Source organism: Podarcis liolepis (assembly GCF_965112155.1).
Source record: "Podarcis liolepis genome assembly, chromosome: 17".
Lineage (NCBI taxonomy): Eukaryota > Metazoa > Chordata > Lepidosauria > Squamata > Lacertidae > Podarcis > Podarcis liolepis.
This window is the reverse complement of record NC_139571.1, coordinates 25,179,670-25,201,785: the sequence shown is the minus strand read 5'-3', so window position 1 is coordinate 25,201,785 and position 22,116 is coordinate 25,179,670. Positions and strand designations below refer to the sequence as shown.

At 46.5% G+C, this 22,116-nt stretch overlaps 1 protein-coding gene across 50 annotated transcripts in view; it reads left to right on the top strand.

Annotated features, from left to right (window-relative positions):
• The first annotated feature begins 305 nt into the window (after nt 1-305).
• Nucleotides 306-22,116, top strand: part of MPDZ (multiple PDZ domain crumbs cell polarity complex component) — a 125,559-nt gene continuing 103,748 nt past the window's right edge. For 46 of the 50 annotated variants that reach the window (XM_083482143.1, XM_083482141.1, XM_083482138.1 and 43 more), the window contains exons 1-3: nt 306-1,035; nt 15,529-15,613; nt 17,028-17,194. In XM_083482143.1, the coding sequence (XP_083338269.1) occupies nt 15,598-15,613; nt 17,028-17,194 (183 nt within the window). In that variant the 5' untranslated portion in view covers nt 306-1,035; nt 15,529-15,597. Of the gene's footprint in view, nt 1,036-1,268; nt 1,448-15,528; nt 15,614-17,027; nt 17,195-22,116 lie in introns of those variants that run through there. The other 4 variants (XM_083482127.1, XM_083482130.1, XM_083482142.1 and 1 more) reach the window with 1 other exon arrangement.

The window sequence follows — 22,116 nt, the reverse complement described above, 5'->3', positions numbered from 1 at the left end:
CTGAAGACTTGTAATGAGAAATTTTCTACCTTTCTATATTTAATTTTGATCTATTTTGTAATGAGTGTAATTAGAATTGGAAAACATATAAAATGCAATGATATATAAAGGTTAATTTTGAAAGCCATGAGGTGGGCAGGAAGGAAGTCGATAAGCTCTAAAGACCCAGGGAGGTGAAGTGGATAATGATGATGTGAATATATATTATTAAATGGAAAATAAATAAAAATTGTATACAAAACAAAACAGAGATTGGGGTGGCCTGCAACAAGTTGGCAGGCATCAAAATATGGCAGGCATCATGTATTTCCCTCTTTCCCCAGGCCTTTTTCTTCCAGAGCAGTGGCGAAGAAAGTAGGGCATTTGCTGGTGATGGCAACATAAATAAAATATCGATGGGGGGTATCAGGTAATCAGCCCCCCTGCATAATCAATCATATGACAGGGCACACACACCATTTCAATTACCGTGCCCATCAATTGGGGGGGGTGCAGTCGCATCAAATATTTTTTTTGGGGGGGGCGAAGACCCCTCACCCCTTAGGAGTCGCCTCCTGCGCCACCAGCCGCAGGACCATCTGGCCTCCCGCCGGCTTCGCGGGACACCTGGCGGCCCCTCCTGTTGCTGCTGCTGTTGTCATGGCTCCTTCCCAGCAAGCAGCGCCCGCTCCGGCGGCGCCGAGATAGTTGCCTGGCCGGGAGCGGCTAGGAGAGCCGGGGCCGGGGGAGGAGAGCCGGGCCGGATTCACGGGCCGGGCGCGCGTTTCTCCGAGGGCGCAAAAGGAGCCGAAGGGGACCTCGCCCGGCTGAGAGAAAGCGGGTCCCTCTTGGCACCAGCCACCCCCTCCACGGAGACGGACAAAAGACGCCCCCCCCCCGCGACGCCCTCGGCTGAACTTCGGGAGGGCGAGGGTCACCCTCGGCCCAGCCGGGCTCGGGGCGAGGCGGAGGAGCAGCTCATCAGGCCGGAGAGGCGGCGCAAGCTCCTCGCGGGACCCGCACTCGACCACCGGCGCTGCTGCTGTTGCAACAACTGTAAGGCGCTGCGCAAACTCCTCCTTGGATCTCGCTCTTTCCTGTCTTTTGGGAACCTCCCCACCCCCCACCCCGGAGCATCCCGGTTCGGTCGGCGGCGTTGAGCGGGGGGGGGGGGAGACTCTCTCGGCCAGCCTCGTTTTTCCAGGGGGGTGGAGAGAAGGGGGACGCGCGCGCCACTGCGCCCGCGGAGGGCTCGGCCAGGCCTGGCCTGCGTGGGGCGGGGGGAGACCGGCTGGCGGAGCGAAGGCCGCCTGTTGCTTCTTGGGCAGGAGCTGCTGGCGCTGGCCCAGGTCCAGCAGCGGGACCGGGGGGAGAGGGGAGGGGGCGGGTCTCGGCCCGGGTCTCCACTCGGCGGCTGGACGAGCAGGAGGGATGCGGCGGGCCGGTTCTGCTTCAGCGTCTGCCGCGGGTAGGAGGAGGAGGAGGAGGAGGGATGGGGAGGCCCACCAAAGCGCGCCTTCCCGGCCTGGCCTGCTGGGCTCCGTCTCCCCCCTCCCTTTCCTCTGGCGAGGAGTTTCCTGCGGTCACGCTCCCTGCTCGCCTTCCCAGGCAGCTCTGGTTCCTACTCTCTGGTCTCTCTCTGCGCCCCCCCCCCCCAGCTGCTCTGAAACACTCGGGGTTGGTCGTGCTGCGCAGTTAGATGCAACATCTTTGCTTTTTTGGAGGGGGGGCGGACCGGGGAGGAAGCATCTTCTCCCCTCCCGTTAGGCGAACCGAAGAGCTGCGAATGAAAAAGAACTTGCATTGTTGAGAAGGGGTTTTTTTTTGGGGGGGGAGGAGATGTGCTCCGTTTGCATGCGCAGTGGAGCGGGCTGGGGGGCGAAGGATGCCAAGGAAGCATCATCATCCCCAGTTGAAGGAGGTCTGGCTCGCTTCGCTTTTTCGCCCTCCTCCGTGGAAACAGCTGAAGAGGACGAAAGGGAGGCGAGAACTCCGCCTTCACCTCGGCTGGGCGTTGTTTAACAAGGCTGATGTTGTGTTGGAAGTACGGCGGAAAGATGAATATCGCAGGCTCTTTCGGGGCACGTTAATAGGTAGAGCTAGGTTTCTAACCTGTTGTAATAGCTGGGAGCACAGAGATAAGGAGTTGATAATTGCTTCAGATACAATTAGCGTGCAATAGAAGTTTATTGGTGTGTAGGCAGGAATAAAGTGAGCAAAACCGTACAGACATCCTGCACGTGCTAATAAATCCACTCCTTTTAATTCGCAGTGAAAATGCCCGATAATCAGCTGATGATCAATGAGGGGGAATTAATAGCAACCCCTCTGTATTAAGGAATAACTGATGTGTCAAATGGTCCTGATCAAAACAGTGTATGAGCATAGTCCTCACTGCTTATATTTGTATCATGATGTGCCCATTCTGCTGGAAATATGATTCAGCAACGCTTTCCCAAAGCAAGAAGGGGCCAGTCTATGCAAAACACTATGTGTTTTCAAAATAAATGCATGTCTGTAGTAAGCCCCAAAGCTCCAGTTCAGAGTTTAAGTGCACTTCAGTCCGCTTAGCTCTCCCTTGCATTGCAGCTATTGAGTTTTAGTGGTGCACTATCTATTTTAAATCATTAGCTTGCCTGAAAATCCCAACCACTGTAATCTCTGTGGTATTGTGTGGAGATTACCAGACTGCAGTGTCAGACACTTCGTAGGCTTACTTATATAAATTGACGTATTTGGCTATCTCTACCAGTGTCAATTCAGAATGATTTACAGTATTGCATACAATGGGTGAATTCTGTCCTCAACTAATTGTGCAGATATGTATGTGTTTTTCTGTAATGCAATTAGAATGAAGCTTCAAATGGTATGTGCTTTTTGTTTCTGATTGTGGCGGTTCTTAATTTAGTTTTTCTAAAGGCTGTTATGGACTAGTGAATAACTATAGTACAGTATAAACACTGCATGGCAGTACAGAGACTTTCTCTCTAGTGTTTTTACATATAGGAGGACAAGTGTCTTGGGTTCTGTGTATCATGACCCTGTCTGTAAAGATATCTTGTATTTACTTGATAATATAGCACCCATTTTAAAGAAAGGCCCACATGACATTTTGGAGAACCGTGCTTGATTATTTATGGCAGTCTCCTCTCCAGTAAGCAGTTCAGTCCACTCCCTGAAATGAATGCCAGCATATTAATGGATCATAGTGTGGTCTAGTAAGTTTTCTTTGCTTTGCCAATGACAAAACTACACTCTAAACCTAAGGAGGAAAGGTGGTAGGCAGTCTTTTCAATAAGCAAGTTAGGTTGTTGTAGTTGACTAGAAGTTATTTTGTATCTGGCTGTTTATCCTGCTTTGCTACAGTGATATGTTTTGTTACATTGCACAGATGGCGGGCATTGCAACCCATTGCAATTGACTTGTTGGGCCAGCAAACAGGTCTGAGAACTGAGCTGTAAGAAGCCCAGATTAAGGACAGATAATGGGTGTGTTCACATGTTACCCTCAACACATTTACAATCTCTGTACCTGGATACACAAGCAGTTTAGGGGGTACATTTGTACAGTATTCACATGCAGAGTTCAGTGACTGTACAGTATATGTACTCTGGTGCAGAATTGTTCTACTCTTGTAGTTATTTACATATCATACCCAACGGACGTAGTCTCCAGTTTATACTGCCAAGAAAAGAAAATTGCTTCAGTGACATGATTTAAGTACATTAAGTGAAACCATTCCCTTTTATTGGCAACAAGGCAAGGCATGCGGAGACTGTTATACCTCCCAAAGCTGTTTCCTACCAATATTAATTAATTATTTTTTATTTAATTACATTTATACCCCACTTTTCTGCCAAGGACCACAATTCTCGCCCTCCTCATTTTATTTTCACAACAACCCTGTGAAGGAGAAATGGCTGAAAGACTGTAAGTGACCCAAGGTAACCCTTTGGGATTCAAACTGGTCTCCCAGATCCTAGTCCAACACTCTTTTAAGTATTAGACCACACTGACTGCCTTTACATTAAGTAGAAAAAGTTGTGGCAGAAAGTTTTATTATTTCCAGTTTTTTCTCTGCAGTATCTTCTTTTATAACTAAAACACAAGCTTTTGAAATGAAAACACCAACTCCTGTAAGGACCATAATTATAGATATTAAAATATTGCAGATAAAAAGTTACCGTATTTTTTGCACCATAACACTCACTTTTTTCCTCCTAAAAAGTAAGGGGAAATGTCTGTGCGTGTTATGGAGGGAATGCCTACGGGTGGCATGCCTACGGATTTTCCTCCTCTAAAAACTACGTGCGTGTTATGGTCGGGTGCGTGTTATAGAGCGAAAAATACGGTATATATGTTATTCCCAAGAATATTCATGGTTTTCTTTGATGTAGGCCTTTTACAGCAAAATCCTATACGTACATGTTTACATTCCTTACAGTTCAATGGGGTGTACAGTAAGCCCACAACTTATACACATTCACTTTGTGCGTATTCAGGTTTAAGCGCTTGTCAATTAATAATAACAATAACAACAACAACAATAATAATAATAAGCAGATGGAAAGTGGGAGGGCATCCAGGGAGAGGGGAAAAAAAGACTTTGGCAATCCCACCCAGCATTGACCTCATTGTGTTTTGATTGAACAGGATTTTGGCTTTGGGCGCAATCCCCAGAACGTAACCCCTATGTTGTGTAATGGTTAGTGTGTTGGACTAGGACCTGGGAGACCAGGGTTCGAATCCCCATTCAGCCATGAAACTCACCAGGTGACCTTGGGCCAGTCACCATCTCTTAGTCTATCCTACCTCAAAGGGTTGTTTTGAGTGGGACTGTGATATATACTGTCCAAAACCTGTTTGAAATCCATGTCGTGACATCAGTTTCACAATTTTAGACCTGGCAATGGATCACAAATCATATTCTTTTGTGTGTGCGCGCGCTATGCAAAAAATCACAACGTGGGGAAAACTGTGAAGCCAGCCCATGCTTCTACATAGTTCCATCCTTATTTCAGACATTGTGATATATCACTATATCACGCTGCTATATCACGATGATTAGCTGGTAATATATTGTGATGCTGAAAACCAGGTATCGCCCAGCTGTAGCTGTGAGGAAGAAATGCGGAGGGGAAGAACCACTGCACCGCCTTGAGATCCTTCTAAGATAAAGATGCTCTATAAATGCAATAAATAAATTAAAATAAATTGTGGGTTTACAGTAAAGGTAAAGGTACCCCTGCCCGTACGGGCCAGTCTTGACAGACTCTAGGGTTGTGCGCTCATCTCACTCTATAGGCCGGGAGCCAGCGCTGTCTGCAGACACTTCCGGGTCACGTGGCCAGCGTGACGAAGCTGCTCTGGCGAGCCAGAGCAGCACACGGAAACGCCGTTTACCTTCCCACTAGTAAGCGGTCCCTATTTATCTACTTGCACCCGGGGGTGCTTTCGAATTGCTAGGTGGGCAGGAGCAGGGGCCGAACGACAGGAGCGCACCCCACGGCAGGGATTCGAACCGCCGACCATGCAATCGGCAAGTCCTAGGTGCTGAGGTTTTACCCACAGCGCCACCCGCGTCCCAGGGTTTACAGTACCCCTACACAAATATGCATAACATCAGCCTTAAATGTACCGAATGAAAATATTTTGAGGAAGAGGCAGCATCATGGTGGCCTAACATCCTAAAAATACTGGAAGCAGCCTTTTGACCTATACAGGTATAGAGCCGGTATGCTGTAGTGGTTAAGAACGGTGGATTCATAATCTGGTGAACCAGGTTCGCTTCCCCGCCCCTCCACATGCAGCTGCTGGGTGACCTTGGGCTAGTCACACTTCTCTGAAGTCTCTCAGCCCCACTCACCTCACAGAGTGTTAGTTGTGGGGGAGGAAGAGAAAGGAGATTGTGAGTTGCTTTGAGACTCCTAAGGGTAGTGATAAAGTAGGATATCAAATCCAAACTCCTCCTCCTCCTCCTCCCCCTCTTCTTCTTCTTCTTCAGGCATAGTTAATGCTATGCATGCATTCATCCACTAAAACAGATTTTTATCACTGCCTGTGGATCAAATCTTGCCCTGAGGCTCTCAGAAGAACAAAACGTGAAAGATTCCTGGAAGTTGAAAGCAGCAGCAGAGCAAGCGGCCAGCTGCATAATTAGCAGGACAATTAATATCCCGTTAAAAAAATACCTGGTGCTTCAAAGAAAACACTCTGGTCAGCCAGGCAAACTGTTTTGGGGGCAGGGGTGCCAACTTGAATAAAATATTATTTTGGGGGGAGGGGGCGCAGGTAAGCCCCAGCTCGCATAACCAATCCCAGGACAGGGCGCGCACACACAACATCTGAATGGTTTTGCCCATTAACTTTTTTGGGGGGAATGGGTCTGTCTTCCTCAAATATTTTATTGGGGGAAGAGAAGGTAACCTGGCCCCTAGAAGATTGGGGAGGGGGTTCCATAGTTGAGGCTACCCACCTAATAGCGAAATGGGGCGCGCGCGGGGGGGGGGGGAAGCCAATGAAGAAACTTCTTAACACGTGTTGGAGAGGAGAGCCGAGCCGAATCCGACCCTCGCTTTCTCCCTCCCTCCCGCCGCCCGCTCGCTTCGTTCCTCCCAGAGCAGCCGCGGGGAAAATAGGGCAACTGCCGTCGCAGGATTCAGGGTCCGGGGAGCTGGCGCGCGTTTCTCCGAGGGCGGAAAAGGAGCCGCCGAGGGGCCTCGCCCGGCGGAGAGAAAGCGGGTCTCTCTTGACACCCGCCCCTCCCCGGACAAAAGACGCCCCCTCCCCGCGACGCCCTCGGCTGAACTTTGGGAGGGCGAGGGTCACCCTCGGCCCAGGCGGAGGGGCAGATCGTAAGGCCGGAGCGGCGGCGCAAGCTCCTCGCGGGACCCGCACTCGACCACCGGCGCTGCAGCAACTGTGAGGCGCTGCGCAAACCCCTCCTTGGATCTCGCTCTTTCCTGTCTTCTTGGGAAGCTCCCCTCCCCTCCTCCCCAACGGAGCATCCCGGTTCGGTCGGCGGCGTTGGGGGGGGGGGCGCTGCTGGCGGCGTTGGGGGCAGCCACCCTCTCTCGGCCAGCCTCGTTTTTCCAGGGGGGTGGAGAGAAGGGGGTCGCGCGCGCCGCTGCGCCCGCGGAGGGCTCGGCCAGGCCTGGCCTGCGTGGGGCGGGGGGAGACCGGCTGGCGGAGCGAAGGCCGCCTGTTGCTTCTTGGGCAGGAGCTGCTCGGGCTGGCCCACGTCCAGCAGCGGGACCGGGGGGAGGGGGAGGGACGGGTCTCGGTCCGGATCTTCACTCGGCGGCTGAACGAGCAGGAGGGATGCGGCGGGCCGGTTCTGCTTCAGTGTCTGCCGCGGGTAGGAGGAGGAGGAGGGATGGGGAGGCCCACCAAAGCGCGCCTTCCCCGGCCTGGCCTGCTGGGCTCCGTCTCCCCCCTCCCTTTCCTCTGGCGAGGAGTTTCCTGCGGTCACGCTCCCTGCTCGCCTTCCCTTCCTTCCCGTCGCTCTCCCAGCTTCCTTTACTGTCCAGAAACACTCGGTATCAATGCGACGCCTTTGCTTTTTTTTGGGGGGGGGGGAGTGGGGGTGGGCACCGGGGAGCAGCGAGCATCCTCTCTTCTCCCCTTAGGCGAACCCAGGGAGTTCAAATGGAAAGGAACTTGCTTTGCTAAGAGGAGAAGATGCGGAGAGGGGGGAAAAGAGAGATGCGCTCCGTTTGCATGCGCAGTGGAGCGGGCAGGGAGCGAGGATGCCAAGGAGCCGCATCCTGAGCCGGAAAGAGCCAGACTTGTCGCTTTCACATTTTTGCCTTTCTCTGTGAAAGCAGCCGGAGAGAACTAAAGTAAGGTTACCAGACGTCCCCGTTTCCCGGGGACAGTCCCCGGATTTACAAATCAGTCGCCATACAGCATCCATTGAAGTTGAAAAGTGTCCCCGGATTCATTGAAAAAAAATCTGGTAACTAAACTAAAGCGAGACGAGAACTCCGCCTTTGCTCTTGTTGGGAGCGGAACAATGAGGGTTAATTGTGGTCGCGGCTACACACTCAGGATCATTACCCTTGGCTAGGCGTTGCTTAACAAGGCTTATTCCCACCCCCCTTGTGTTTAAAATGACTGGTTTAAAAAAAAGTAGAGAAATGCACAATCCTCACACTTTTGGTGTGCTTGAATTGGTAGGGTTTTAGTCTGCTGGGAGCACACAGTTAAGGACTAGATCATTACTCTACATTGGATTAGCCTGGAGCAGAAGAGTATTAGCTTTGTGCATATGCAGGAGCGAAGTAAGCAACTGGGTATAGGTGTTATCCTGCACACCCAGCCGCTTTTACATCTCATGCTGAAAAGGCCCAAACGTCAGTCGCTGCTCAACATATTAATTGCACGGGATTTGATATAATCCCCTGTGTTAAAGTACAACTAATGTGTAAAATGGTCCCGATCAGAGTCGGTGTATGAACATAGTCCCCACTGCCCTTAATATTTGTGTGGCATGTGCCCTTTCTGCTGGACACATGATGCAGCAATGCTTGCCCAAAGCAAGAGGGGGTCAGTAGAAGTAGTGTATGGAAAACACCATTTCAGCACCAAAGCCCCAGTTCAGAGCTGAAGTACACTTCAGTTCACTTAACTCTCTTTCACATTGTGACTGTTAAGTTAAAGTGATGCACTATCTATCTTAATCATTAGCCCTTTCTTTCTTTCTTTCTTTCTTTCTTTCTTTCTTTCTTGCCAACTATCTCTGTGCTACTCTCTGGAGATCATGCGACTATCTTTAAAGTGTGGATCTAGAATAATTCACAAGAGTGAAAATAAGAAGTGAATTCTTTCTTCAAGTAATCATGCAGATCTGTAGGTTTTTTGTGCAATACAATTAGAATCAAACTTCAAATGGTAGATGCTTTTTCTTTTTGTTTGTGGTGGTTCTTAATTTAGTTTTTCCAAAGGCTTTTATGGACTTGTGAATAACTATAGTACAGTATAAACACTGCATGGCGGTACCGAGACTTTCTCGCCAGCGTTTTTACAGATAGGAGGACAAGAGGCTTGAGTTCTGTATAGCATGACCCTGTCTGCAAAGATGTCTTGCATTTACTTGATAATATAGCACCTATTTTAAAGAAAGGCTCGCATGACATTTTGGAGAACCGTGCTTGATTATTTATGGCAGTCTCCTCTCCAGTAAGCAGTTCAGTCCACTCCCTGAAATGAATGCCAGCATATTAATGGTTCTTAGTGTGGTCTAGTAAGTTTTCTTTTCTTTGCCGATGGCAAAACTGCACTCTAAACCTAAGGAGGAAAGGTGGTAGGCAGCCTTTTTGATAAACAAGTTAGGCTGTTGTAGTTGACTTGTACTCATTTTGTATCTGGTTGTTTATTTTGCTTTGCTACAGTGACATGTTTTGTCACATTGCACAGATGGTGGGCGTTGCAACCTATTTGCAATGACTTGTTGGGCCAGCAAACAGGTCTGAGAACTGAGTTGTAAGAAGTCCAGATTAAGGATAAATAGTGGCATGTCCTGTACAGGGACACGCTCCATGCCCTTGGAAGTTAAACAGCCACATGTGTGCAGATGGACCTGCCTTCAGTATTGTATTGAACAAAAATTTGTAGTAGCATGTTAGCTTTCTGCATGAGCAAAGATCAGAATGATGTTATTTGTCCATAATACCAAACCCCAATCCTAAACAGAATTAGGCATGGTTAACGCTTGAGCTCTACAGTGTCTTTGCAAGCCAAAGGGGCAGTTTCGTGTGGCAAAATGAGTGCGTGAATTGGCTCCCCTTCTAAGTCAGGTGCTTTTTACCATGGTAGTAGATGGTGAGGGAAAGTTCTGGGTTTTAGCATAATTGGCATGCAAACTGCTTTGAAAGCCACTTTATGAAAATGGTTTGCTATAAAATTCCAACAAACTTAGAATAAGGCTGTGCTTTCATTTTAGCTATGATGCTGGAAAGTGTAGGTTTGAGTTGGGTTTTGTTGGGAAGAAAGGAAGGCTGAAATTAAGGAGGCCTAGTTTTAGTGAAATGTTTAGGACTTTTCCCTTGGTGTGTTTGATGAAATCATGAACTGAAGAAACCATTCTGTGTCAAAACAGAAACTTATGTTTTGTTACATCGCTGTTGTTACCTGCGCTCTTTATAATTAACAGAGAAATAGACATTTACATTTATCTTTGAATGCCACTGAATTTGATGAATGCGTGCCCTGAACCTTCTGTTGACATGCTTTCCCATAAAGAATTGAAATACATTCTTCTTGTCTTGGGTTAAAATAGAAATCTGCATTAGGACAGCCAAGGTCAATATCAGCTTTAGGAAAGTAGAAAATCGCTGCTCTGAATGCTGGTATAGATAGCTTTTATCTCTTGTCTCCTCCCTATGTTTGGTTGTTGCTGTTTTTTTTACATCCATTGGCATGAGGGCACTGAACCTTTTCTATGACAATTTAGTCTGAATGTTTAGTAGGTTAGTATCTTCTAATGCCCAGATTATACTTTAATCTTTAGATTTCGGTTTGACCAGGCCCAGCTTGCAGTAATAAAATTCAAATTCAAACACTTATGGGTTTCTAACAAGAGTATTCATGAGAATTCTAACATGGTATTCATGAAATCAATTGGATTATGTAAATCAGCTGCTTAAATATTTTTAATGTGAATTCTTTTGATGTTTCATTATTGCTTTCTGATCCTAGAGCTTCTAGCAACAGTGCACTGTGTGGTTATTAGTTTGTATAACAAAAATAACTTCACTTATTTTGAATTTATTTATTTATCTGAAATTTATATATGCAGCTTTCTTTTCTACCGTCAGAGGTGAATGGAGATGTTGACTGGTTAAATCATGATCAGTATTTAAAGAAATGGTTTCTTTGAACAGTAGCAAAGACAGTCTTACATTTATTACAGAACCCCACATTAACTGTTAGGAAACAAAGCTAGCACAATCAATTATTAATAACTGTAATGAATTTCTGCAAAAAAGAGTGTATGTCAGTGCTGTTATGTGATCAGCTTTATTTGCCAGGTAGTTAGAAGCAACAGGATACTTCACTTGCAAATTTTACTTCGGTGGCAGATTTTGTTTTATATTAAGCCAGATAAACAAACAAACAAACAAACAAACAGAGCAATAAAAAAAGCAAAGGAGACAAGTTGGTTTTGTAATGCAATTATGTTTCTAGATGGTATGCAGGAGTTTATTGGTGTGTATACCTAGACTTCACAAGGACTCGGGAGCAAGACTGCTCACTCCTGCCTTTGCTGTTTGATGATACCATGATGGACATTTTTGCTTCGTGGAATTTTTGCCAGATATTTTCAAATGCCCTGAATTATCAGTAGGTTGGAGTGGATGATATGTGGTACTGAATCTTATTCAGATGCATTATTTGAAGTGAGTGTGTCATGCCCTCCTAAAACAGTTCTGACATTATGGGATAGACACTTGTGGGCATCATTTTTAAACAGAGCATATGGGTGAAAAATCCAGTGCTCACATGCCAGTTCATGTGGCTGATGTCCCAGATACCAGAAAAAGGGCACCAAACAAAATATGAGACAGACTATACAAAATATGAGAATATTAAATGTCAGTGGTTATTTAATGAGTAAATCCCAATGGATTTTTCTCTTACTAATCAAGGGAATCTATGTAGACACTTGTTTTGTTTTGCTTAGCTTTGCCTACTAAATAACTTTACAAGGCTTTTACCCTTTTCCTATGCCTTTTATATTTGATTGGGGAAATGGTCAATTTTTGCCCTCCAGAAATTTCACATCTTAAATAGCATTTTCCTGGTTTTGATAGATTTATAGTATGAACTCTTTTATGTCATAGTTTAATTGTGTCTTTGTGGATATATGTTTAAGCAGATTTCCCCAGATGCAGATCAGTTAAATGCATTGATAAATATATTCTTTATATAAATACTGCACTTGTCACATTCCTGGTGTATTTTTTCCAAGTGCATATAAAAGTAGGAATAAATTGGGTGTATAATTTGAGTTTACAATAAAAAAAATTCCTATAACAATTAGAATGTTCTACAAGTATTGATAAAATAAGAAATAAAATAATAGTGATCATGTGTTTTATCTTTTATTTGTACTTTTGTCAGGCTTTTATTAATTACCATTAACAGTTTTTAAAACTTTTTATAGTTCCTATCTTGTTTTAGCATCACAACCACTCTGTAAAACAATTCATACTCCCCCCCCCCCCACTTTTTAGGCAGTTGGGTTTCCAATGATTGAGGCAATTCATTTATCCATTAACTGTGATAAACTTTGGCTTATCACTGCATTTACTCTTGCATTGGTTTAACCCGTCCCAGCTTTCATAAGACCAGTGACCAAGTTGCATTGCTTGTTTAGAAACAAGATAGTGGGTTAAAAAATGCTAGTTATGAGCAGAATATTGTGTGCGTGTGTGCAGAATCTTGTGTGTGTTTAAAGAACATGTCATCACGAAAAATAGTGCCACACGGTTGTGCAGGGAACAATCAGTTACAGTATCGAACAGGTAAAGTAGCAACCATATTTCATGGTTATTATATTATGCATCACAGTTTGAGAAAAGATCATATTCTTGCATGTGCCTTAACTTTGGAGTTAAAATAGTCATCATTTGATTAATTTAACCTGATGCAGCAAGGGGACCTATATGTCTAAACAAGTTTCCTTTTGAGTATCATCAGCTGAAGCCACAGATGGGAATGCTCATCTGAGTGTGGGTGGAGCATAATTAAAGTATGCTTTAAATAGTATGCACATCTTAATGTGTCTCCACATCCTGATGCAAATACTCATGCACAGAAAGGTTTCTAAAATGTGAGTCGAGCTGCGTGGGAGTGAGAATGAAAAAAGGAGGCTGTGAAAAACTTATGAGATTTCAGTTGTGTTTAGAGTAGGGTTGTCATATCTTGAAGAGCAAAAAAAAAAGAGGACAGCCCGAACCATTGCCAGCCTGAGCTGGGGAAATAGGCACACAGGGCTGCAGCACCTGAGACCAAGTCTGAGCTTTTCTGTGTCTGCACCAAAAAAACTCATAAATAAACAACCAAACCCCCAAATCCTGAATATTTCCTTTGAAATGTAAAACATCACCTAGGATGGACCTGTTGCCCCCCCCCCCAAAAAGAGGGCTAAACTCTAGTTTAGAGAAACATCTGGATTAACAGTACTGTCCTTGAGAATATGTATTGGTTTTAGCATAAGGGAGGAAAGTAAGGGTGCTCTCTCTGGTACCAAACTTACCTTGTATCTCTGTTGGTGATGCAACAACATCCATGCGTTGGGGTTCTGTTCTGCTTATGGAGATCAGGATTCAGTATTGCATGGGCAGCCTCCATCTCCACATTGGGCCGGAAGCCTGCTGATCACACAGGGTTCCCATTCAAGGCAGAGAGCATTGCACTTCGGCCACGGTGAGGCATGTCTGACCTGGCCTGACCTGGTAGCAGAGAGTAGGGGGAGAGTGAGCGGCGAAGCTGCCACCTGCTCTTCTTGGCCACGGCCTGCCCCCATGTGCCCACCCCTGGCAGCCCGGGCATACACTCCGCTGCTGTGCATATGCATAGGGGTGGGGGTGGGGCTAGTGGCCACAGGCCCAGCTCTACTCCCTCCTTCATGAAATGGTTAATCATGTTGATCAAACACTTGAATGGGCCTTGATGCTGCCAACCCAAATATATTTACATGAAAGCATTTTACGCTACAAAAGAGTGATTGGCAAAGCAGACAAAATGTTTGTGTTGATTTCTGGGCATCTCCCTGAAGGAAAGGCACACTTTCATATATAGTATGAATTCATTTGAACTCACGGCGAAGTGTTACTCGCAGTGGGTTTAATTTATTTACAGTGGGTTGGGTCCAGAAATGTGTGAGCAGAGGTCTGTTCACAGAACGTTCCTCTGAATGGAAGGAAGAGGTGATTTTGGTCCATTTCCCCCCTCCCTGTGCAGTTTTGTTCATTCTCTGAAGTTCTGTTCTGGATCACCTGTGTGCTTTCTAGAACAGTTCTACCTTTGAACTTTAGAAGATGTGCACAGTCATTCATCTGTCTCCGGCTATTTAGCTCACCATCACTTATCTCTGTAGCTGAAGGGCTTAGAGGCTTCCTCTAAAACAAAACAACAAAAGGTAGCAGAAACTTGCTGGATGACCAGATACCAAGTTTTGTGTTTGCATGGTGTGATCACAGATGCTAAATATACACACACTTCCCTAATATTGTGTAGCTCTGTCTAGAAGAGTCCTAGGGATGTATAAGTAGGACACCTCACTTCATATCTAATTTCATCCTCTCATTTGATAATGGGGGCTCAGGTAAGGAAGTATGACTGTATGTATAAGGCAATGTGCATCTCACTGTGAATGCCTGAATGGTTCATTCCTCTTTGTGTGGGCGCTCAGCTTACAAATCTGTTCCTTTTGCCATTCGCTGGCCTCTGTAAAATTGATAACGTGGCACTCGCACACAAAAAGCTTCCTCTCTTCCATCCCAATGGGAGGTTGCTTCCCTGCGAAGTCCAGCCTACCTAATGAACACGTGGGGCCTGGTTGTCAGTGTTAATTCCAGCAAGGCTTGAGAAATGCCATTGCCTTCAGTAAGGGCTGCAAGGCAAAGCCTGTTACCGCACCTTCTATCTTTGGCATCGCATGTTTGTTAATCTGATGCTGTAAGCCTTACAGTTCCCCCGAGGTATTTATCGAAAATGGATTTGTGAAATATTAAGAGGACCGGTTTAATGAAGCGGGTGAAACTTCTGGTTGGAAATTATGCGTTCAAGCACAAAAAAGAATTCTCACAGCTATTGGAGGGGAATTGCAGGATACATGCCTTTTTAACGAAATGCCGAAGTTTCAGTAAAATAGCATGGGATGGTGTGTTGTAGGTAACAGAATTGCAAAATCCAGGGACTTGCCCTGCCTTAATTAGTGATGGTCTTTTCTTTATATTATGTGTGTGTTGCACTTTCTGTTTGTCTTTGCAGCTGTGTATAATTTCCCTTGAATTATTTCTTTTGGTGAAAAACGAGCAAAAAAATCAAAAACAAAAAAAGGTGCCCAGTGGTTATGGGGAGCATAGAAAAGCATCCATATTGCTTCTACAACTACATATTTCTGCAGCACCCCACTTTCTCTGCCCCTCTTTTCCTCCATATCTTCATGAGAGTTTGCATAGTGGGTTTTAGAACCTGCACTTTGAATACCGCAGCATGATGTTTGTTATCATTTAAATAAAAAGAAGCAATTGTTGTATGCCTGTGCTAGTAAATTGCTTAGGACAGGGTGCCAGTTCAATCTCTTACAACACAACATCACTGTGGTGTTGCAGTGACATGACAACTGTGCAAACATTTGATATGAGATATCTAATTAGCTTGTTGTTCACTTTTTGGACTACAACTAATACAGAAATAAGCGATTAATTGAGATTCTGCTAGATCAGTCAGTCGGGGTGGGGGTATGGTTCTGACATAGTAGTATTAAATTCCTGTTTTTACAGCTTAGTGTGTTTAAAATCTTTCTCCCTCCCACAGTTCTCTTGCAAGAAGACCTTGAGCTTCTGACTGCTGTTTGGTGAAGTATAAGTTAAGCCAGTGGAGGCCATGTTTGAAACAATAGGTAAGACATGATACCAAAACACATTTAGATACTTAACAAACCCTTTTCATTCTCTTTTTAAAGAGCTATGGTGAACTGTGTTTCCTCGTGTTTATCCAAATTCAGGAGAAATACATGCGACGTTCATTGGTAAACAGTTCACTGAGATGAAGTCCTGGTGGAGATTAATGTCTAAGACTGCTGGCAAGAAATGCTTATAGATCTATATGAAGATGTATTATGCCAAGTGAGGTCACTGGTCCATCTTGCACAGTACTCTTGACTAGGAGCAGCTCTCTAAGGTCTTAGGCAGAGCTATTTACCAGCCCTGTTAGCAGTGTTAGAAACAAATGGCTCCTTAAACCAAGGTTACATTCGCCAAAGTGGAATGTCTAGTTGCCATTTTGAGGCAAGCTGGCTCCAGTGTCTCATTTTTCAAATGATATACTGACTGCGATTGATTCTCAGTTAAACATCTGGCTAGCTCAGATGACTACCTTGAACTAGGTTAAGAACTTTGACAACCTAAAGCATGGCAGTGGGGTGGGGTAAGTGAAGTGAAGATGCACCTCTAATGGTGTAAATGCCAGGTTACATTCTGGCGCCCTGGCATCTTCATTGGGTCGCAAGTGACCGATAGCCAGGTGCAAAATGCACCTGGTGCTTGGCTTATTTCAAACACTGCCTGTTAGCTGATTATTTTTAGCTAGAGATTGAACCTGGAGCCATCTGCATGTAGAGCATATTCAGCCATAGCCTCTTGCAGATGGGTGTTGGTGTCCAAGGAAGAGGTGAAGTTGATCTCATTAGTTAAGCCAACACCTGAAGCAGATAGTAGAACAATGAAGCAAGGTGAGCAGGCCCTGGATGGGGAAGACAGATGTGGCTCAATCTGGGACAGAAGGCCAAAGGGCAAGACAAAATAAACAGGGGCCTTCAAAGGCATTTTGTATGGAACAAAGCCATGTCTCAAGTAGTATGGTTGGAAGGACATTCCCATATATGGATAGAGGAGAATGATTGGACCATGTTATTGGTGCATCCATCAATCAGCGATTGGGCCATATGATTACCATTGTCTGGAAAGGAGTACTATACATTCCTGAGCTTCAAAACAATGGTGCACCCATCATTTTGTGTTAGCTCCCTGATAAAAATTCATTCAGGAAATCAGAATCCATTTGGGCCATGGGTTAACTGTAGAAAGCTAAAATGCAGTCAGTTAAAAGTATAATTAAATGCATATTCTGCTGGTGTTGTGCTGTGACAGGGCAGTTGGATGCAATTTCCACTAAACCGGATGTTTAAAAAAAGTGTGTGGAGACATCCACATTTCCATCTTGTTTCAAGAGTTGATAAAGTAGCATGTAGGCATCTATGCCTAACAGTATATACGCACATTAAGGGTACCAAGTAATAGGGAATATTCTTTCAGATACTCACCGGGCCCTCCAGGCAGTGGAACGCCTGCAAGCTAAGTTACGGGAACGAGGTGATACAGCAAATGAAGAGAAACTGAGTTTACTGAAATCAGTGCTGCAAAGTCCTTTGTTCAATCAAATCCTAAACCTTCAGGCTTCTCTTCCACAATCAAGAGATCAGGTAGGATGGTACCATCTCCAGGGGAAAGAGGAAATGCCAATACGACTTTGTCAAATCCTTTTATCTGATAACACTCTGAACAGCTTGCAAAATAGACGCCAAACAGTAAAAAGGTCCAAAAATTTCCTTGTAACTTAGCAAGTTTGGCATTCTTAATGTATGCAGTTTTCTCACTGAATACTGATTATAGGTAATAACCTGTAAACTTTAGGAATACTATTACTACTGAAATTAGGATAACTGGTATCACACACTATTTCCCCCAAGGTGTTTTGTGAACAACGGTGCCATTTAACCTCTGTCATACTAGCCTGAGAGTAGTGGGGATTCATTCTTTGACCTTATTTTTAGCTGTTGGAAATAAAAGAGAAGTTTTATATTTGCGCTGACATTGTGAGATTAATATATATTTATTTCACAAAATTTGGATACCGCAAAGCCCTCAAAGTGGTTTGCATGAAAGATAAAACAATAAAATTATTATTGCTAAAAACGTTACAACCGTTGGCTAACTTGTGCAACACAGAAGAATGCTGGTGTTAAGCCCTGCTTTGAGTTATGTGACGCATGCCTGTGGAAACATACCATTCGTAATGAAGGCCCGACTCCAGCCATTATCAGGAATGTGATAAGAATGGAATGCAGTTGTCATAAGGAATATGAATTGCTAACAGTGCAGAACTATACATGCCCGCTCAGAAGTAAATCCCATTGAGTTCAAGGGGCCTGATCCTCAGTTAGGTGATGTCAGGGAACTGCCATCAGAGCATCAGGTGGTGGAGGGACTCAGGCAGGATGAAAGAGACTCAACTGCTGAAGCAGGGACCAGCAGGGGGAGGAGTGGGTCTCTGAGGGAATGCGAGCAGGAGGGAGGGCTCAGGGAGGCTTCCAGCGAGAACAGTGGGGAGGTATCGGAGTCTCCCATAGGGAGACCCACACCTCGCAGGAAACTGTCACGCCGTGAGTCCAGGAGACGCGTTTCCGTTAAGGAACTTCTTTGCTGGAAACGCTTCCGCAGACAGCCACTGTCGGACTCTACTAGTGACTAGAGCAGACATGTCTGAGGAGCTCCGTCACACACGGAGGTTTGTGGGGTCGCACAAACTCTGAGGGAGCACGTTTTCACGCACAAGCAGCTAATCAAACCCTCACAGCAGTCCGACAGTCTTTGTACGCTGCCTGTGCAAGAGAAGGCATCATGAGCGAACCAACCGGAACCGGAGGAGCAGGGGCTGGAGCTGGTCCAAGCTTGGAAGATAGATACCGAGCGTTGGAGGTTCAACTGGCCCTGCAGACGGCGAGGTTGGAGGAGAGAAGGGCTCAGGATGCAGACAAGAAGGGGAGAGCCACGCAATTCCCCAGAAAGGTACCAGGATTGGTGCAGAAATTTGGGGGGGACCCCAAGGACTACCATGCTTTTAGGACAGAGATGCAATATGCCCTTAATGTGCAGTTCGATGAGTTCCCTGATGAGGAATCGCGAGTTGCTTTTGTAATTGGGCATCTTGAGAAAGGGGCTAGAGACTGGGTTCGACCCCTAATGGCAACGCACAATGACATACTAAAGGACACAATGAAGTTCTTTCGTGCAATGGATATCATGTTTTCCAGCGATATTGAGGAAGGGGTGGTGCGCAGACAGCTAATGGCTTGTAAACAGGGAAGTCGATCTGTCCGTGAATATTGGACTGAGTTTACCATGCTGATTCACAGACTGAGTTGGGATTTATCGGCGGCACCCGTTCAAATGCTATTTGAAGAAGGTCTTTCTTCGGGGGTGAAAGACGAGCTGGCACGGAGCCCCAGGGCGGAGTCTATGGATCAGCTGACCAAATCTGCGCTGACCATAGGAGCGCGGCAGGAGGCAAGAGCCTTGGAGAGGCGGGAAGGGAGAGGGGAACGTTGGAAGGAGTTCCGCATTCCAGACATTCCTGAGCCAGCTTTCCCGCCGACAGAGCCGATGGAAATCGGAACAGCGCGCGCGCGCGCATTTTCAAAAACCAGCGAGGGAGCTAAGAAGGAGGGAAAGGGCCCCCGGAAATGCTATCTCTGCCAACAGCCAGGCCACTTTGCCAGAGTCTGCCCCCAGAGGAAGGAATGGCAAGGGATGGTGGGAGCTGTTGAAGGGGGAGAAGAAGGGGGAGCGGAGCAGGTAAAAGCCAACGCCTGGTTGCCACAATTGGGGCACTGCAGCCAGGCCAAAGAGCAGTGAAAGTGCCCGTGCCAGAAGCTCCTCGACCTGCTCTAGTGATTGAAGTGTCGCTAGAGCTGCAGAATGGGCACCCCCTAAAAATAAAGGCGCTATTGGACTCAGGCAGCTCCTGCAATTTTATGAGCAAGGAGTTTGCTGCTGAACACCAGATACAGACCATCCCTTTAAGCAACCCCCTGCAGGTGACCACGATTGATGGCAGGGAGTTGTTGGGAGGAGGAGTCCGCTTGCAGACTGTCCCAATGATAATGAGGGTGGCAAGGCACACAGAACTGATAGCGTTTAATGTGGCCACCCTGGGAGGCGCTCCCATCATTTTGGGAATGAGCTGGCTAGCTCTACATGATCCGCTGGTTGGCTGGCATCAAAGAGTGGTGTCCTTTGGTTCAGCACATTGCCTAGAACACTGCAAAGGGGAGAAGGGTTCAGCAGGGGCCCAAGCCACCCTAGCAGGGACTGAAGTAATGGGGAAGGTGAAGGTACCACCACAGTATGCAGATCTCAGCGACGTGTTCAGCGAGAAGGAAGCTGACCAACTACCACCTCATAGACCCTTTGATTGTCAGATCAATTTACTCCCAGGAGCACAGCTTCCCGTGGGCAAGTTGTATGCCATGTCAGACAGGGAAATGCAGGAGTTGCGAGGGTTCATTGACAAGAACCTGAAGAGAGGCTTCATCAGAGAGTCCAAAGCAGCAGGGGGGAGCCCAGTGTTCTTTGTGGACAAAAAAAATGCGGACAAGCCGAGACTTGTATGTGATTTTAGGCGGCTGAATGCAGTGACTGAACCGGTGGCGTTCCCTATGCCCAGAATTGATGATATTTTGACCAGGGTGAGGAAGGGAAAGATTTTCACAAAGCTGGATCTAAGGGGGGCGTACAACCTGATACGCATAAGGAAAGGGGATGAATGGAAAACCACCATGTTTACCCCTTTGGGGGCGTTTGAATACCTCGTTATGCCATTTGGATTACAAGCAGGCTCCGCGTGTTTTCAATCTTTTATGAACCACGTGCTGGGCCCTTTGCTCTACAAGAATTGCGTTGCCTTTCTAGATGATGTGTTGGTGTATTCTGAGAATGAGGAGCAACATGTGAGAGACGTCAGAGAAGTGTTGAGCAGACTGCAAGCCAACAGGCTGTGGGTCAAACTGGAGAAGTGTCGGTTCCATACCAAGGAGGTGGAATTCCTGGGGTACCGCCTGTCAGACAAGGGATTGGCCATGGATCCCGGCAAGGTACAGGCAGTGCTGGAATGGAAAACACCCAAAACCAAGAAGGATGTGCAGAGGTTCCTAGGGTTTGGAAACTTTTATCGTAAGTTCATCCGCAACTTCGCCCATCTGACGGCGCCCATCACTGACTGTCTCAGCAGTAAAAAGAAGTTTGTATGGACGGCGGAGGCGGAGCGAGCGTTTGAGGAACTGAAAAGGGCCTTCGCCTCTGAAGAACAACTTCTGCATGTGGATTTACGAAAGAAGCTAAGGGTTGAAACAGACGCATCTGACAGAGCCATAGGGGCGGTGCTTCTTCTGCAGCCGGGGAAGGAGGAGTCAGAGTGGCGTCCGTGTGCCTTCTTCTCGCGGAAGCTGAACAAATCCGAGAGGAACTACACGGTGTACGACCGAGAACTGCTTGCTATTCATGAGGCGTTCCGGAGATGGAGGCATCTGCTAGTTGGTGCACAACATAAAGTGCAAGTGTGCACGGACCATAAAAATCTAGAGTACTGGAGAACGGCGCGAGTGCTCAACCAAAGGCAGTTGAGATGGGCCCAAGAGTTCTCCAAATTTAACTTTGAGATTTGTTATGTGCCAGGCCCAGAGAATGTTAGGGCGGACGCTCTCTCACGCAAACCTGAATATTTGGAGGGGGAGGGAGCACCCGAAGAAACCCATATCATTCCAGAGGACCGCTGGGTGTGTGGGGCGACTTTGGTGGGGCAAAGGGAATTGGTAGAGGGTACGGTGCAGGATGCATACGCCCAGGGGAAACTCAGGGATCTCAGAGGGGAGGAAGACAAATCCGGTGGGTTTGAGGAGAGAAATGGGGCATTGTATTATAAGGGAGCGTTATATATACCTGAAGGGGAATTGAGGGAGAAGGTACTCAAGCAGCTGCACGATAGCCCCACAGCAGGGCACTTTGGGCAACACAAAACCATGTGGCTGGTTACCAGGGAATTTTGGTGGCCCAAGGTCAGGGAAGATGTGCGGGAGTATGTGAGAGGGTGTGAACAATGCCAAAGAGCCAAGGGGGAGAGGCGGGCGCCGGCTGGTTTATTAGAACCACTGCCCACACCTGAGAGACCGTGGGAAGCAGTGGCAATAGATTTCATGACTGATTTGCCAAGGTCTAGAGGGAAAACAGCCATCATGGTTGTAGTAGACCTGTTAACTAAAATGGCCCACTTCATAGCCTGCTCACATGCGGTTACAGCAGAAGAAACCGCCAAATTGTTTGTAGAGAATGTGTTTAGGTTGCATGGCGCCCCCTTGAGGGTGGTTTCAGACCGAGGGAAACAATTTACTTCCAGGTTCTGGAGGAAGCTCATGAGCTTACTGCATGTAGAGGTTAATTTCTCGACGGCCCGTCATCCTGAAACCAACGGGCAGGCGGAAAGAGCAAATGGGGTTCTCCAACAATATTTGAGGTGTTATGTTAATGACAGAGAGAATGATTGGGTGGAGAAGTTGGCGTTGGCAGAATT